General features: G+C 38.0%; 1 protein-coding gene across 2 annotated transcripts in view; it reads left to right on the forward strand.

Moving 5' to 3' along the window:
* ADAM23 (ADAM metallopeptidase domain 23) overlaps positions 1–15478 on the forward strand; it is a 185834-nt gene that overhangs the window by 158018 nt on the left and 12338 nt on the right. For both annotated transcript variants that reach the window (XM_062190278.1, XM_062190286.1), the window contains exon 24: positions 3968–4079. In XM_062190278.1, coding sequence (XP_062046262.1) covers positions 3968–4079 — 112 coding nt within the window. The remainder of the gene's footprint in view (positions 1–3967; positions 4080–15478) is intronic.

Below are 15478 nucleotides of genomic sequence, written 5' to 3' on the forward strand. Positions count from 1 at the left end.
TTGGGCCCAACTGAAAAAATCGAAGGACCTATGTCTCTCATCTTATAGAGACACCAACTAATCAGTCTATTTGGATTATATTAGAAGGACTGTCAAGATGTGATGTGGTACCAAACTTTAAGTTTCTATAATGGAAAATGCTATTAATACAAATGTTTGAGAATTTAAAAGTCTAATGATCTTGTGTTACTAGACATGATAGTTATCTTAATGAGAAAGCCCCAGAGGCCTAAAGGGTTATATACTTGTAAAATCCTACAGGTGCTTTCAAAAATACTGTGAAGTAAGCACGTGCCTCTTGTTGGTTGATGAGTTTATAATTTTAAACATGGCGACTTAAAGTCTTTTGTCATCCATAGTTATATATGATGTGCTGCTCATAAAACTAAAGCGTTGTTGGTTCTGTGTTTAGCTGTCCTCCTATAGGTTCCTATGGACTTTTTCCAGCCACTTTTATTGTATTCAGTACTTTGGGATGGCTCTGTAAACAGATGAAGCCAATAATGTATTAACAGTACCAACTGAGAGAAAGTATGGTTAACTGAGGTTACTAAAAACAAAAAGCAATTCAAATCAATTTGCAATCTACAAAAAGAGTTAAAGATTTTAAAAGCTATTATTAAAATTGCTATATTGGTCTATTATGCTATGTTATATGTGTGTACATATTGTATGTCCACATGGGGAAATTTTATTCAGAGTTTTATTTTAAATGGCTTATAGATAAGATTGTTCATAAATTTAAGCTGCTAAAATCAATCAAAGATACATTTTAATTTGTGGGACCTGAATCTGTGTATCATATGTTTTAAACGTGTTGGTAGAAAGAAACTAAAAACATTTTAGATGGTTGTGCTTAAGTTTACTGGTTAAACAAACTACACCATCTTAGATATTTAAGAGGTGTTTCCAAATACATGATTCTTAAAATTTATAGAAGGCATTGGACTTTCTGGTAAATGTTTTCTTAAGTTGTTATCTAATGGTTGAAACGGTTTGCTAAGTATTCATGCAATATTGCTATTGTCAGCAAGCGATCTAGGACTTGCTCCCTCATTTCTCTATTCTAAGCCCAACTTGTTCTTTCATTTCTCTATTCTCTTCAAGGTAGGAAACTAATTCTATTATGAAGGAATCTGTAGGACACACAATTTAATCTTTAGACCTTATGAAAGAGATGGCTAACATTTTTCTGCAATAGCATAGCCAAAATAAGAACTTAAATAATAATCTCATAGCTAGATTCACTTCGCCATCAGCGAAGTATACAGTAAGTAGAAAAAACCTCCCTTTCAGACCAAAGGGAAAGAAAGTTTTAAAGTGAGAATATAATTTTCCTCATGGGCATTGTCTACCTTAGAAAAACTACTACAGAACATGCCTGTGACTATAGACTTGTAGTTCAGGCCACCGAAGATTAGAGATGGGACTTGGGCACTCCCTTGACTTGCATCCTCTGGTCTGCTTTAACACAAACCAGGAGGAAAAGAAAGCTAGGCATCAGAAGCAATGGGTGGCAGGCCTATTAATGGCTGATCTGTACAGTGATCTGCCCTCAAGGAGACCCAACAGGCCAGTGCACTGCAGTGGCTTTTAATGTGGTAAGCCTGGGCTTCAGCAGAAGTCAGCTTGTGAAGAGCCCTGGCAGCTCTGCCAAGAGTTGGATCACTGGAAATAGACCTGCCCTGGAGTCGAAGGATGCCCAGGTCAGAGCCACAGATCTTATTGGCTCTAAGCTGAAAAGCCCTTCACTCAGCCCAACTTCCAAAGTGACCACCGCAGCTGAGGGGACAGCCAAGTAGGGTCAGCAACATTGCAGGCGAACTGTAAATTTCTTGTTAGAGATGCCCCCTGCCTTTACCTGGCCAGCTCTCCTCCCAGGCCAGCCAAGTAATGAAAGTCAACAGAGTGCCTTCCCCTAGGAGGTTCATACCTCCTTTAGGATATACCCCATGTGAAGAGATAGATAGGCCTGGGCCTCTGAATTTACAAGGCCTAAAGCCCACCAGATTATTATCAAGCCCCTTCTATCAGGTTCTATTTGCTTCTCAATCAGAAAAATTACTTGTAGCTTAGATAGCACCTTTCTTAGCTCCTCTAATAATGACTCTGTCCTTTGTTCTAGGCCCTGTCTAGTGCACTTGGGCCTCATTCCTTTGTAATCATAACCTCTACTCTACCACCAATGGCTCTACTCCCAACATGTGTGTACTGATGGTCCTCTTCCCCACTTAATGCTGTATAATTGTTCAAACCTGGTAAATGCCACTCTTAGGATCATTGGTTACTATCCTCACTCTGTCTTTTATGACCTTGTCTAAATATGATCAGAGTCGGCAAACTTGGAAGGCTTCCATAGCCTTGGCAACTCATGACGACAGCCTAGGGTGGTTACTGGCGCCATAAACTAGAGTGTCAATTTGTTGGGTCAACAACAGGAGTCACTGTGCACTTGCTCTTCATGTGGGATCTCTGGATCTCTGTCCTTTATGTGTTGTACATTTTGATTAAATGCTATAACTAGTACTCAAACAGTATGTTTCACTTTGTGTTTCTATGTGGGTGCAAACTGTTGAAATCTTTATACTAAATTGATCTTCTGTATATAAAGAGAATTGAAAATGAATCTTGATGCAAATGGAAGGGGAGAGGGAGCGGGAGAGGGGAGGGTTGCGGGTGGGAGGGAAGTTATGGGAGGGGGAAGCCATTGTAATCCATAAGCTGTACACTGGAAATTTATATTCATTAAATAAAAGTTAAAAAAAAAACTATTGCAAAATAGATTGATAGGCAGGTGATAGAAAAAGATGGAAGGCCCCAAGAACCTGTGCCTGCTACTGTCTACGATTTGAGGTTTGGTTGAATCTTAGGCTCATAGGAAAGAAAGCCTAATGATTAGGAGCATAGATTTAGGTACTGCAAAGAGTCATGGATTTGATTCCTGGTTCTGCTCCTCGCAGTCTCAATGACTTTTGACAAGTCATTTAACATCTCTTGGTCATCAGGGTGCTGGTGTGAGGATTGAATGAGATGCTTTTACATAAAGCACATAGTATAGGTTCCTGGCACTTAGTATTTCTACATAAGTAAAATAACTAGGCAACCTTTTCAGCTGTTGCTCTGAAAACATAAAACTTAATGCATAAAAGGGGCCCTTACTTCTGTCCTCCTACCCCTGTCACTTTCTCATCTTGATAAAAAAGTTGGAATTCAGCTTTGTTAATAATAATCATGGTATTATAATGTTACAGATTAAAAAGCTTCTAATTTTATCATCTCTAATTATCTCTCAGTGTATTTCACAGAGGAATAAGGGTTTAAACTCCCTGTCTGCTTTTCAGATGGCTGCTTATTTATGTTAGATGTCCATTCTAGCCTACAGCCTGGAACCCATGGGAAGGCAAAGATTCTCCTGGGGTCTTCAGCCTGGCTGACTGAGCAAAGAGTACTCAGGGACTGGCAGTGAAGGTGGGAGGGCTGCTTACTGGGCAGGGAAAGTGCCACCAAATGTCTGGTGTTGGACATGGTGAGGTAATGCAGTGTGTTGCTGACTTAGGTCTTCTGTCTTAATGTCTCTTGAACCCAGAGTCTTTTACCTCTGGCAAAGTCCTCTGAGAACAGTATCTGCGAATTTGTTGAATTAAGCATATATACTTTGAAGTATGTTTCTGGAAATGAAACTACGGTTGGACATTGATATAAATAAATTATATCAACATGGGTCATTCAGATATAATTTACACATGTGTTCTTATTGACCTTTATTTTTCTATAATTAATAGAAAATATCGCTCAACAATATCATCTGTGCATTGTTTCTCTATATCTAGTGCTCAAAACCAAAGGAATCTTAAAAAGTTACAAGTGGTTTTCAAAGCTTTCTCCTTGCTGCTGTGACTTGCATTTGTCACCGTTATTCTGCTAAGCCCTGTCAAAATGCCCCATCTCTGCTCTTTTTCCTTGACAGGTGTGTAGTAATGAGGCCACCTGCATCTGTGATTTCACCTGGGCAGGGACAGACTGCAGTATCCGGGATCCGGTTAGGAACCTTCCCTCTCCCAAGGATGAAGGACCCAAGGGTTTGTGTGATTTCACTTTCCATTCATTTCAGACTGAATTCATTATCACTCTTCCAATGCACCAATATAACACTTCCATAGATTTCATAGAGAACATATCAGAATACCTCTCTTGCCATTAAATGATGTCATTCACATTACTGGTGAACTGGGGATTTTGTGTCTTACTTAAGAAAAGTTTGAATTGCCTTCTAGATTATAACTGAGATTAGGAAGAAATACATATGCGGATTTCCATTAATCCAGTTTTCTTTCTTTCCTTTAAAACTCATTTTATATAGAATTGCAAATTCTAGTTATTTTATAGTTTGTCTAAGCCATGCCAGTTCTCTAATATATAAAGCATCTTTTTTGCTGACATGAGACTGGTTATTCCCTTAATATGTGAATTCCTCCAGTAGGAAATCGTAGCCTTCCATGCTATTTTTAAACACTCTTTTGATTAAGAAGGAGTTAGGAGTTTTTCAAAGACCTTTTAATTCTTCAAAGAAGAACCTTTGTTTTAGTCAGCGGTTAAGAGGAGAGAAGTCAGAAGTTTCACTTAGGAGTGTCAGTGCCACCCAGAAGAACACTCAGTTTGTAGCTGAGCGTGCCCAGCCATGGTCGTTACTCATGTAATGAGAGACTGGGCTGGGACCAAGACTCTGGCCTGACACTCATGCTCTCTTCCATTGTGTCATGTTATGTCTGTGCCATCATGAATAGGGTAGTCAGTTGCTCGTTATTCTCCCCATTTTCCACCCTTCATACAATTCTCAAAGATCTAGAAAAGTCGTAAGTCACAATATGCTTATTGTAGCATACGTGAGAAACCAAGGAATACTAGAACCGATTTTAACATATATAATGATGTTGTATACCTACTTCTTCACGGTGCTATTAACAGTTTTTATAAATAACTACCCTGCTTTTCTTCTACAGGAGGGAAAATACATACAGAAATAGAATCATTTTGAACTGCTTAGTTTTGCCTGAAGGTTCATTTAAACTCTCTGCTCTTCAGTGTAGTCCACATTGGAAAATATTACTTCAAAAGCAGACGAAGCTCTGTAGTCCTCAATTCCTGAAGAGCTTTAGGCTGATTCAGTTGCATGTGAGTTGTTTGGTAATAGTGGAGTGTTAAGTTACATTTTGTGCAATTTTTATATGCCCATGATTTAAAGTTCTATAAGAATCATAATCACACCCCCACAGTCTATTTCTGTGCTTCTATTTCTAAAAGGGAGCCTATTCCAGTTTTACATTTAGTCTTTTGTTGCTTAAAACTGGAACAAAAAAATTTTGGCTCCACCTTCACAAGTTAGATTTAGGCTCTGACAAGAGGGTCAGTCTTTCCTTAGCATGTCTGTGGTACTTTTAAAGACCTAGATGCTATTTCCTCGGGCAAGGTCTAAAGCCCTCTATATAAAGAGTTGATGGATAAGCAGAGCTACGTTTGCTTAGGCTCTGTCCTCTTCTTTAGGTGGGAAGGGGATAATTAATTGTCTGTTGCTGTCTATTCCCCTTTCCTTCACCCACCTATCCCAAGAAAACCGTTTGGAGACATAAGCAACTATATTTGAGAGAAGTTGCCTTTTGTTTTGTTTTGATTTCTCCTCATTTAATGTTTTGGTTTTATATTAACTTTTAAAAATAACTTTTTTAATATTTCAAGTAATGTACATTTATCACAGAAAGATAGAGAAATAGAGAAAAGATTAAAAAGAAAATAAAAATCACCCTTAATTCCACAACACAAGAACACCAATGTAAGCACTCTTGCATATTTCTTTCCTCTGTCTCCTTATTTCACTCTTTTTTAAAAATAAATCTATTATTTATTTATTTATTTATATTTATTTGAGAGGCAGAGAGGGAGGTCTTCCATCCATTGGTTCACTTCCCAAATGACTGCAATGGCTGACGTTGAGCCAATCTGAGGCCAGGAGCCAGGAGCTTCTTCTAGGTCTCCCACGCGGGTGCAGGGGCCCAAGCACTTGGGCCATCTTCTACTGCTTTCCCAGGCCATAGCAGAAAGCTGCATCATAAAAGGAACAGCTGGAACACAAACCGACTCCATATGGGATGTGGGCACCATGGGCAGAGGCTTAACCTACTATGCCACAGTGCTGGTCTCTCTCTTTTCATTCTTAATTAAGACATGGAGTCACTAGAGTAAAGGCCACTGTTCTAAAATTATTAAAATCCTTGTTAATCTCTAATAATTTTGATTACATTGAAAATGTCATTGATATAAGTGAAGATCAAATATTTCTTTATTGTTTCTAGAAAAATAAAGCAGCTTTAGAACAACTAAATCACAACCCCATCAATAATAGTTTTTTATATCTTTTAACCTCTGTAGAAGAGTTTATTTTTTTTAATTTTATTTATTTTTTATTTTTTGACAGGCAGAGTAGACAGTGAGAGAGAGAGAGAGACAGAGAGAAAGGTCTTCCTTTACCGTTGGTTCACCCTCCAATGGCCACTGCGGCTGGCATGCTGCGGCTGGCGCGCCGCGCTGATCCGAAGCCAGGAGCCAGGTGCTTCTCCTGGTCTCCTATGCGGGTGCAGGGCCCAAGGACTTGGGCCATCCTCCACTGCACTCCCTGGCCACAGCAGAGAGCTGGCCTGGAAGAGGAGCAACCGGGACAGAATCCGGCGCCCCGACCGGGACTAGAACTCGGTGTGCCAGCGCCGCAGGCGGAGGGCTAGCCTAGTGAGCCACAGCGCCGGCCTGTAGAAGAGTTTATTAATATTTTAGTAAAATGGGAAACAATATAAATCATGTATTTTAATACTTTGTTGTAGGTTTTATGATTTTATTTTTGATATTTTGGATAAAAGAAGGTGCTCATGTACTTTACTTTGTTTTCATCCATTTGGTAAATATTTACTGACTGTTCTGCATCTTCGCCACCTAGCCAGTGGTCTACACATACTTTGTCTCTTTCCTTTGGAAATATGTGAAGGAAAGGAAATGCTTCATGTTAGTGCTAAATTTCAGTTTAATCATAGCCATTTGTTGTATTGCCTGGCTGAAGAGTAACAGGTAATAAACTCAATATATCGAAACAAGTAGTGCATTCCTGACTGTAGGGTTAGCAGTGTGTGAGGTGCCAAGGTTTTCAGAACTGCACCCTGGATCTTCTTGTTATGATCCAGCTGGTTTGGTTAGCACTTACCACACTGAGTGCTGTGTTTGGGCCCTTCCAAACACTTAGCATTTGTAGTGAGCAACACTCACAGGGCATCAATAGCTGACGCTTTTCCATACAGATGCAGTGAGGAGGTATTGGAAAATACTTAGTTTGACTTATTTTGGCATACTTCCTTGGCGTGGAGAGAGAAGTTCAAGAATGTAATGAAAATATTTGCCTTTAAAGAAAAAGATTTATTTATTTATTAGAAAGGAAGAGTTACAGAGAGAGGGAGAGACAGAGAGAGGCAGCTTCCATCCACTGGTTCACTCCCCAAATGGCCTCAATGGCCCAGGCTGGGCCAGCCAAACCCAGGAGCTTGGAATCCCATATGGGTCTCTGATATGAGAAACAGAGGCCCAGGCGCTTGAGACATCTTCTGCTGCTTTCCCAGGTGCATTAGTAGGGAGCTGGACGGAAAGTGGAGCAGCTAGGAATCAGAACAGAACTCAGATGGGACACCAGCATTGCAGGTGGTGGCTTAACCCACTGCACCCCAAATCTGTCACTAAATGTTTGTCTTTTTAGAATCATGAATATGGGCACACAAGATAAATTGTACCCAATTATTGTCCTTTGGATCAATACCAAATTTATACAAATAAAGGCTAATTCTGCAATTCCATATCCATTGATTTGAGAATGTCAGAAATGAGCTGATGTGTTTGTGTATTACTTTGTTTTAACTATAAGTTTTTGGAGCAGTAAGAAATACAACCTCTCCATCAGGGCAGTGACTCAAAACATCGTGAGATCATTGCCATGGTTGTCTGTCTGCAAAATTTCTAGTTGTTTAAAACATGCAAGATTGTTCTTTCCAATGTCTCAAACCAAAATCATTGAAAGACAAGGAATAGAATCCCAAAGCTCAAAGCATGTGAACAAGGAGTTTTTTTTTAAAAAAGATTTCTATTGTACACTATTTTTCCTCCATTGTAATTTATTTCATATAGGAAAACTCTTTTGGTTTCTCTTCTCTCAACTTGTTTCCATTGAAATTATTGAAAGAAATTATTTTCTTTGTTCTACAAGGATGGGATACTTTAACTCTATTTAAAAGACCTAGATTTCCCACCTGCTATAGGAAGATCCATGTTAAATATCCTTGAGTTTTTTTTTCAAATTGTGGACAGCTTTGCCTGAGTCTTTTTATGTGGAATACAATGTAGGTTTTATCTTTTGGTGGTTTATAGCACATGTCAGATGTTTTCAGTGATATGTCTGGGCAGAGACATTGTTGGGAAACTTTGGTCAGACCCTTTCATCACCACCTTAATCATAAAATCAGAAATGGAAAGTGCCTTACAGGCAATCAGTGCAGGCCAATGGTTTTGCAAATGAGAAAACTAAGTTAATTATTAGGATTAGCAGTTAGTGGAAGAGCCAAGAATAAAATGTTATCACCTGATCTGAGTCCAGTGGTTTTCTGTTATTCCACATTCCATCATTTAAAGCTGAATATTGAGTTACTCTGCTAGTTTTTATAGCACACTAATAAGAAGAAACAATAACCAAGTAATGATTAAGCTTATTAACCAACTCACTACTTGCCAATGATCTTATTATGAAATTGAAAAAGAGGGAAGTATTGTATTATCAGTGTTTAGAATTTTGAAAATAGTGGTTTCTAAGTCTTAATACCCAGGAGAGAATTGTTTCCTGTTTATGTTTATTTTTTCCATCTTCCTTTGGGAGACTTTCTTTGTGTGTGTACATGTCTTTCATTTTGCATTTCAGATGATTGGACTTGAGACATCATGGTTATCTTATGTGACCATGCTCTTGTTTACATGTCACCTAGGGGTTTCTCTCATTAACAATGGCCTCATCATAACTTAGAGATTTACCAAGTTAAAAAAAAATTAGTAACTATCAGTTTATTTTGCTTGAGTTTAGAAAAACTGTATATTTTCATTGACTGCATAAACTGAGTAAAATAATATTCTCAAATGAAGTAATCTGTTTTGCTTTCTTTTAAGCATTTTCCCAATTCATCCAAAAATGAACTTGATATTTTTTATTTCATGGAGAAGAGTAAAGAGATCTGATAATGTGTCTAACATGTTGAAATATGGAGGCAGATTTCTATTTGTAATGCCAAAATTTACTTTGAAATATAAAGAGCTTTGTATTATTTCAAATCTCTATAATAAAATATGGAAATAGTAAATTCTGCAGACTGAACTTTGGGCCAGAGAATACAGATGATGGCCTTGTTGCTTCCCACCTTTGAGGGAGTAAGGGATGCAGGTTAGCTAGCCCCTTTTGCCTCATGGGAATTACATGGATGAAATCATGCACCTTCCTATATCAGAAACTCTTGTAAGTGTAAGAAAAACAGGGGGATAAACCACAGAGTAAAATTTTGAAATGTAACTTCCATGTGAATTGTCTGGGGGAAGACGTCTACATATAAAATAGAAAATCTTAGAAAAAGAAGAAAATGTATAGTTTGTATCTTGCTATTTAAAATTCTACCTTTTAGCATAAATAGCAGGAACCAAGACTAAAAATAATAAGCCAACAAGCAGCAGAAATAAACCTGAAAACATATTGCTAGGTAACAATCAGGTTCCACAGTGAAGTGTGTCGTCCAGGAGCAAAGTGAAGTTCCTGTTATGAAGATTTGTTATCAGCTAGAAGCTTTAAAAGGATGGTAGGATGAGAAGCTGTATCTGTCTATCTGTATCTTATATGTACAATTGTGTGCCCAGCATAGTTCCTTGAAGATAGGCTACATAATAAATAAATTGGTATAGAAGTAAAGTTAGACTATAAGCCCTTAACGATCCAAGGAAAAATTTTTCTGTCAGATAAATTCTTTGTGCTGTGAAAAGCAGCTCCAACCTCCAGTCTCAAACCTGTCCTCTATAAAAATCCAGCTACCTGTGAGCCACTCTGTTTATTCATGTCAGTTTGAAAACAGGTTGAGTAATTATTGAGGAGATAACCCTGCTAGGTACATAATGGCAAAGAATGGACTGAATCACTCTGTATGTTTTCAGTATTCCATAACAAAAAGCAATGAGAAGGAGGGAGAACAAGAACTGTAGAACAAGCTTTTGAAAAGGCCGTTTCCCCCTTTATTTTCTCTTGCTTTGTGTTAATAGTACCTGTTGGTTAAAAATTTCAAGATCATTATTGTTCAGTGGAGAGTACCAACTATACTGTTTATATTGAATATGTATTTGAAGCAAATCTGGAAATTTCTTGTTCCTCAGGTTGAAGTTTTAACACCTGCATGGTGGATTGCCAGTCTCTTGTTTCTGCCTTGAGAAATTACACCATAGCAAATACAAAAACTTTTTAAATTGTTATTTTTATTCCTCTTTCAAGCAGTTATAATTTTAAAAAAATCAACATTTAGCATCACATGAGGGGTTTTTCTCCCATCATAAGGCTGTTATAAAAAAAATGAAGATGTAATCAGACTCTATGTCATGGTTTTTAGCTCTGATAGCTAATGCCTAAAATTCAGCAAAAATAGAGTTATAAAGTAATAAAGTATCCTTGGTTAATTTAGGATTTTGAAATCAATGATTCTGCAAGGTCTTAAAAAAAAATTTGGAAGACGTCTCCATCTCAGTATCTGCCTCTGTGTTTTGAAAATCTGAGCTGTAATTCAGGTTCTGTTGTGTTAACGATGCATTCTTGCATTTAGGCAACATTACTGCCATTTTATATGTTGGTCTCCTTCTCTTCCCCCTCACTGCTTTAAGTAGACCTCTCCTGTTTTCTGTCGTGTCCTTATCTCTCTTTGTGTTTTGAGAACAAGTCAGATTGTGCTTAGTGACAGCACTGGACTCTGTCACTCACATTGCTGACTCTGTGATATGGTCAAGTAATTGTACAGTTGCTCAACAGGGCTAGAGATTCAACACTCCTGCTCTTCCTTTGAGAGTGTTTAGCTGCCAAGGTCATAGCCCAATGCTATGCCTTAAAAGAGTAGTGACATAGTATACCATCTCTGTAAAGTATAGCCTCATTGAAGCACATCTCTGTTATCATTGGTAAGATGATTTGAAGCCAGTACTTTTGGTTCATATAGAAAGGTGATATACACTGTAGATATGCACACAGACACACACAGCCCTAAATAATCAGCCTCCTTGCTTTAGCATCAAACTTCCTCTTGCAGGAGTAGTGAAACCTGGGGAATGTCTAACCATTCAAGGCCCATTTTCCAATGAACAGAAGGTACACTCAGACGTGGTGATGCACAGGTGGAAATTCCACTTTGTAGGAATCTACCACTTGGTGGTCAGTAGCAATTGATACAGTTTCCTGGAGACCCCAGCTTTCTCCTAGTTCATAATTTATATATTGGAGAATATAAACAAAAAACTAAATGTGCATATACTACAGTAGAAATCTAAACTTTGCAGAGTTATTTGAAATACGTTTTTCATTAACTTCTTAGGTAAAAGTACACTTAATTTTAAAGTTGCTTTGAAAAATTTTTAAAGATTTTCATAAAACTGACTGATATCTTCTAAATTTTAAAATGATGTGTCTTCTTGGGCATATTTTGCAGTTTGAAAATTCATAAAATCCTAAAAATAAAGATTTGCTGCTATGCAATTTAAGCTACATTTGATTTTATCTCACACCTGGTAGGAACTATAAGGGAAATTGGTTTATTTATGTGTTTAAAAGTATTTGCAAGAGATTTTGCTTTAAAAATATATCCTAAAAATAGGATATATGGAATTTGAAGATAGATTTAAAATTATCCTCAAATATATTTAATGTGTATGCAAATCTTGCTTTCAAATCTTGAAGCAAAGTTTCCAATAGTTAATTGGCTCTCAAAGAGTTTTCTGACTAGATTCTTTTTTAATTCAGTTTGTCATTTCTTTTGTTAAAAGATCTCCCTTTTCCCTCCACACAGTGAACTTGGCCACAAGCAGGCTAATAGGGGCCGTGGCGGGCACCATTCTGGCCCTGGGGGTGATTTTTGGAGGCACAGGGTGGGGAATAGAGTAAGCATCTTTATGAGTTTCCCAGTGTTTCTGTGTGGTGCCTGGTGTGTGAGGTGATGCCTGATACTTTTCCAAGTTTTGTCTTGTGGACTCTGTTTCCTGTGGTTGTGCAACTCGTGGTGTGATTTGGACTTATTTGTGTATTTGTGTCTGTGGTTTTCTTGTGTATTTTTGTAGAACCTTCTCCTGTCTGGAACAATGTGGGGCATACAATGATGTTGGAGGTGCTTATGACACGTTCCCAATTAAGGCAACAGTCCAAAACTTCCATTACTCCTTTACTTATAAAATAAATTTTCAAATAAGAACTTCACTTTTTTCTTTTATTATTTAATGGCAAAAATGCTTCTATGTGAGTATTTTATTAGGATTGTTATAATGAATTTAATCTTCACCAGTTCAACAGATCCACATATACAGCTAGGAATTACGAATCTTTGTAGCACTTTTTAAAGATAAGAATGATAATCATTAATACTTTCTCTCATTTATTTAGGATGACATAGGAGACTTTTGTTCATAGAAGATGTTGAGGATATGGCCATCGTTTTGTTCTTATAAGATGGGTTAATAACTCAAATTTGAAGTTTACATAAATATTTGGGAGCAAGGAGCATTAAGAATGAAAAGTAATTTAATCTAAACATGCATAACTCTAAGAGAACATCTGCAATTCATTTACTGGGTTTGTCTCCAAAGAATCCAGGGTATAAATAAATATGTTCTGTGCCACTTGCCCATTAAGCTCTCACACAAATACAACTCTTGTGGTGCCTTTATTTAGATTGCTCCATACTTGATCCACATCCCCAGAATAGCATCAAGTTCTCCATGGGATGCTGCTTCATGAGATTGCTAATCTGCAGACTAAAAGATTATTATGATTTTTTCCTCTCTCTCTAATTACAGAGAAAACATTTATGAATGACAGAAATAGTCCTTCACACATGGTCTTTTCTGTTTGCTGTGGTGATAGTGGTAACACTTCACAGTGGTGTAGGAATGAATTTCCAGTATCTTAAGGTATCACCAGATATCCTTTACCAACGAGCCCAAATCATGGGCAAATTGGTACTATCAGAGATGTTCCTCCTTAGTCTCATTAGTTGCAGCACCTGGGTGCTCTTCTTACATGCTGAGAGACTCCAGTACCAGGAGAATATTAAGAGAGAAGCAGGTCCATAGGTCACATTTGTGTTGAAGATGTCTTGACCCTCCTCTGCCCTAGTTTGGAGGACGTTGGTCAGCTTTGGATCTTTTTATTTTAAAGATTTATTTGTTAATGTGAAAGAGTTATACAGAGAGAGAAAAGGAGAGGCAGAGAGAGTCCTCCATCACTGGTTCACTTCCCAATTGGCCGCAACAGCCGGAGCTGCGCCGATCCAAAGCCAGGAGCCAGGAGCTTCTTCCGGGTCTCCCATGTGGGTGCAGGGGCCCAAGGACTTGAGCCATCCTCCACTGCTTTCCCAGGCCATAGCAGAGAGCTGGATCAGAAGTGGAGCAGCCGGGTCTCAAACTGGCATCCATATGGGATGCCGGCACTGCAGGTAGCCGCTTTACCTGCTACACCACAGCACCGGCCCCAGCTTTGGATCTTTTAACCAACTTTTCAACATTATAAACTATGAAGTGAGACAGCCAGGAACGTTAAAAACACTAGAAAATAGATTTTTGTTTCCTCTTACTTGTTAGAAAATACAGTATAGAATGCAGGTAAAAATATTTAGAGAGAACGAGAACTTTGTCCTATAAAGTATGACCTTAGTTCTGTTGACTGGATTATATGCAGGATTCCTGTTCCTTTTCTAAGGCCAATTCAATACATACATCTACGTGACCCTTGTCCTTGAAAAAGGGTAGTTTTCTAAAAATCAACCCGGATGCATTTTTTTTCCAGTAAGTGGAAACTTTGTTGTTTCTTTGTTTTGCAAAGTGAAAGTGACGCATCTCATCTGGGAGGAGGTGAGATGGAGTGCCACAGTGGGACACTGGTTTTCAGAAAGTACACTGGGTCTTTAAGGCTCTCTTGTTTTCTTGTTGGGTCTTCCTATGGGGGTGCCCATTGAATAGGGGTTTCACATACTGTATGCTCATTGACTTGGGGCCTATAGTGATAGTAGGTTTGTTTTGTTTTGTTTTTGTTTTTTTGTGACAGCTCACATGGGAGTTTCTAAAAGCTATCTTCCTCTTTTGGTGGCTTCAGCCCCCTCTCTGCTAGTTCTGAGTGGAAAATCGCACCTCGTTTGAAGATGTGGTCAAAACCAGGGTCTGTAACACAGGATGTTACAATGGGGAGAGGTATGAGCAAGTCTCCCAGCAAACCTCTCTGTCACAGCTTACAGCTCAAGACATTCTGCTAAAGCCGGAGGGGCCCACGGACGCCCAGCCCAGCTGGACAGCCTCACCGTATGGGCACTGGTTCACATCCTGGCTGCTTCACTTTTTTTTTTTTCCTTCGTTTTGTTTTTGTTGTAACATGTTTGCTTAATTTACAGCAAGCAGAAAATAAGCTGGGTCTTATTTTGATCCAAACATTCCGAATGCATTTTAAAAATATCATCTATTGACAATAATTTTGGCTTGCTGAAATGTCCTAATTGAAGGGATGAATTTTAACACTCCTTTCTTTGAGTCTTAGACATAGAAAAAATAAAAAAGGCCTTTGTTTTAAGACATAGTCTTTGTTACCAACGTTCGTTTTCGTCAATCCTTTCTAGTGTTGTTGGTTTGTGACTGTTTCTGGTTGTGACAGGTAAGTCCATAAAAGTGTGTATACATTTGTGCTAAAATAGTCTTGTTATTTATTAATCTTCACTTACACACTGTTCTTGTGTACTAGTTTATTGATTTTTCAATTTCTGACCTTTGCCATAACTGTTTAAAAAGTTTCTTAAAAATAAAATTCATGTATACAGTATAGATTAACACTAATTAGTCTAATTAATATTCTAATGTACATTTTGGCACTAAGGATTTTTTTCCTAATTTAAAAAATTGTATTCTTTGCTTTGTAATTGTGAATCAGAAATCATTTATCATGGATTATGTGTTGAGTCTAACCCCAATCTGTGTTTTCTGAACTGACACAGTGTAGATTATATCTAAACCATAGTATCTCACGAATGCTTGCTTTAATGTGTGATTGCCTCTTGAAATGTGGGGAGGGAACACATGTAACAGGAATAAAGTATCATCTGAGCAGGGGTTAGCAAACTGTGTCAGGAGTCACATGGCTTTA

This window comes from Lepus europaeus, chromosome 1 (genome assembly GCF_033115175.1).
Source record: "Lepus europaeus isolate LE1 chromosome 1, mLepTim1.pri, whole genome shotgun sequence".
Taxonomy (NCBI): Eukaryota; Metazoa; Chordata; class Mammalia; order Lagomorpha; family Leporidae; genus Lepus; species Lepus europaeus.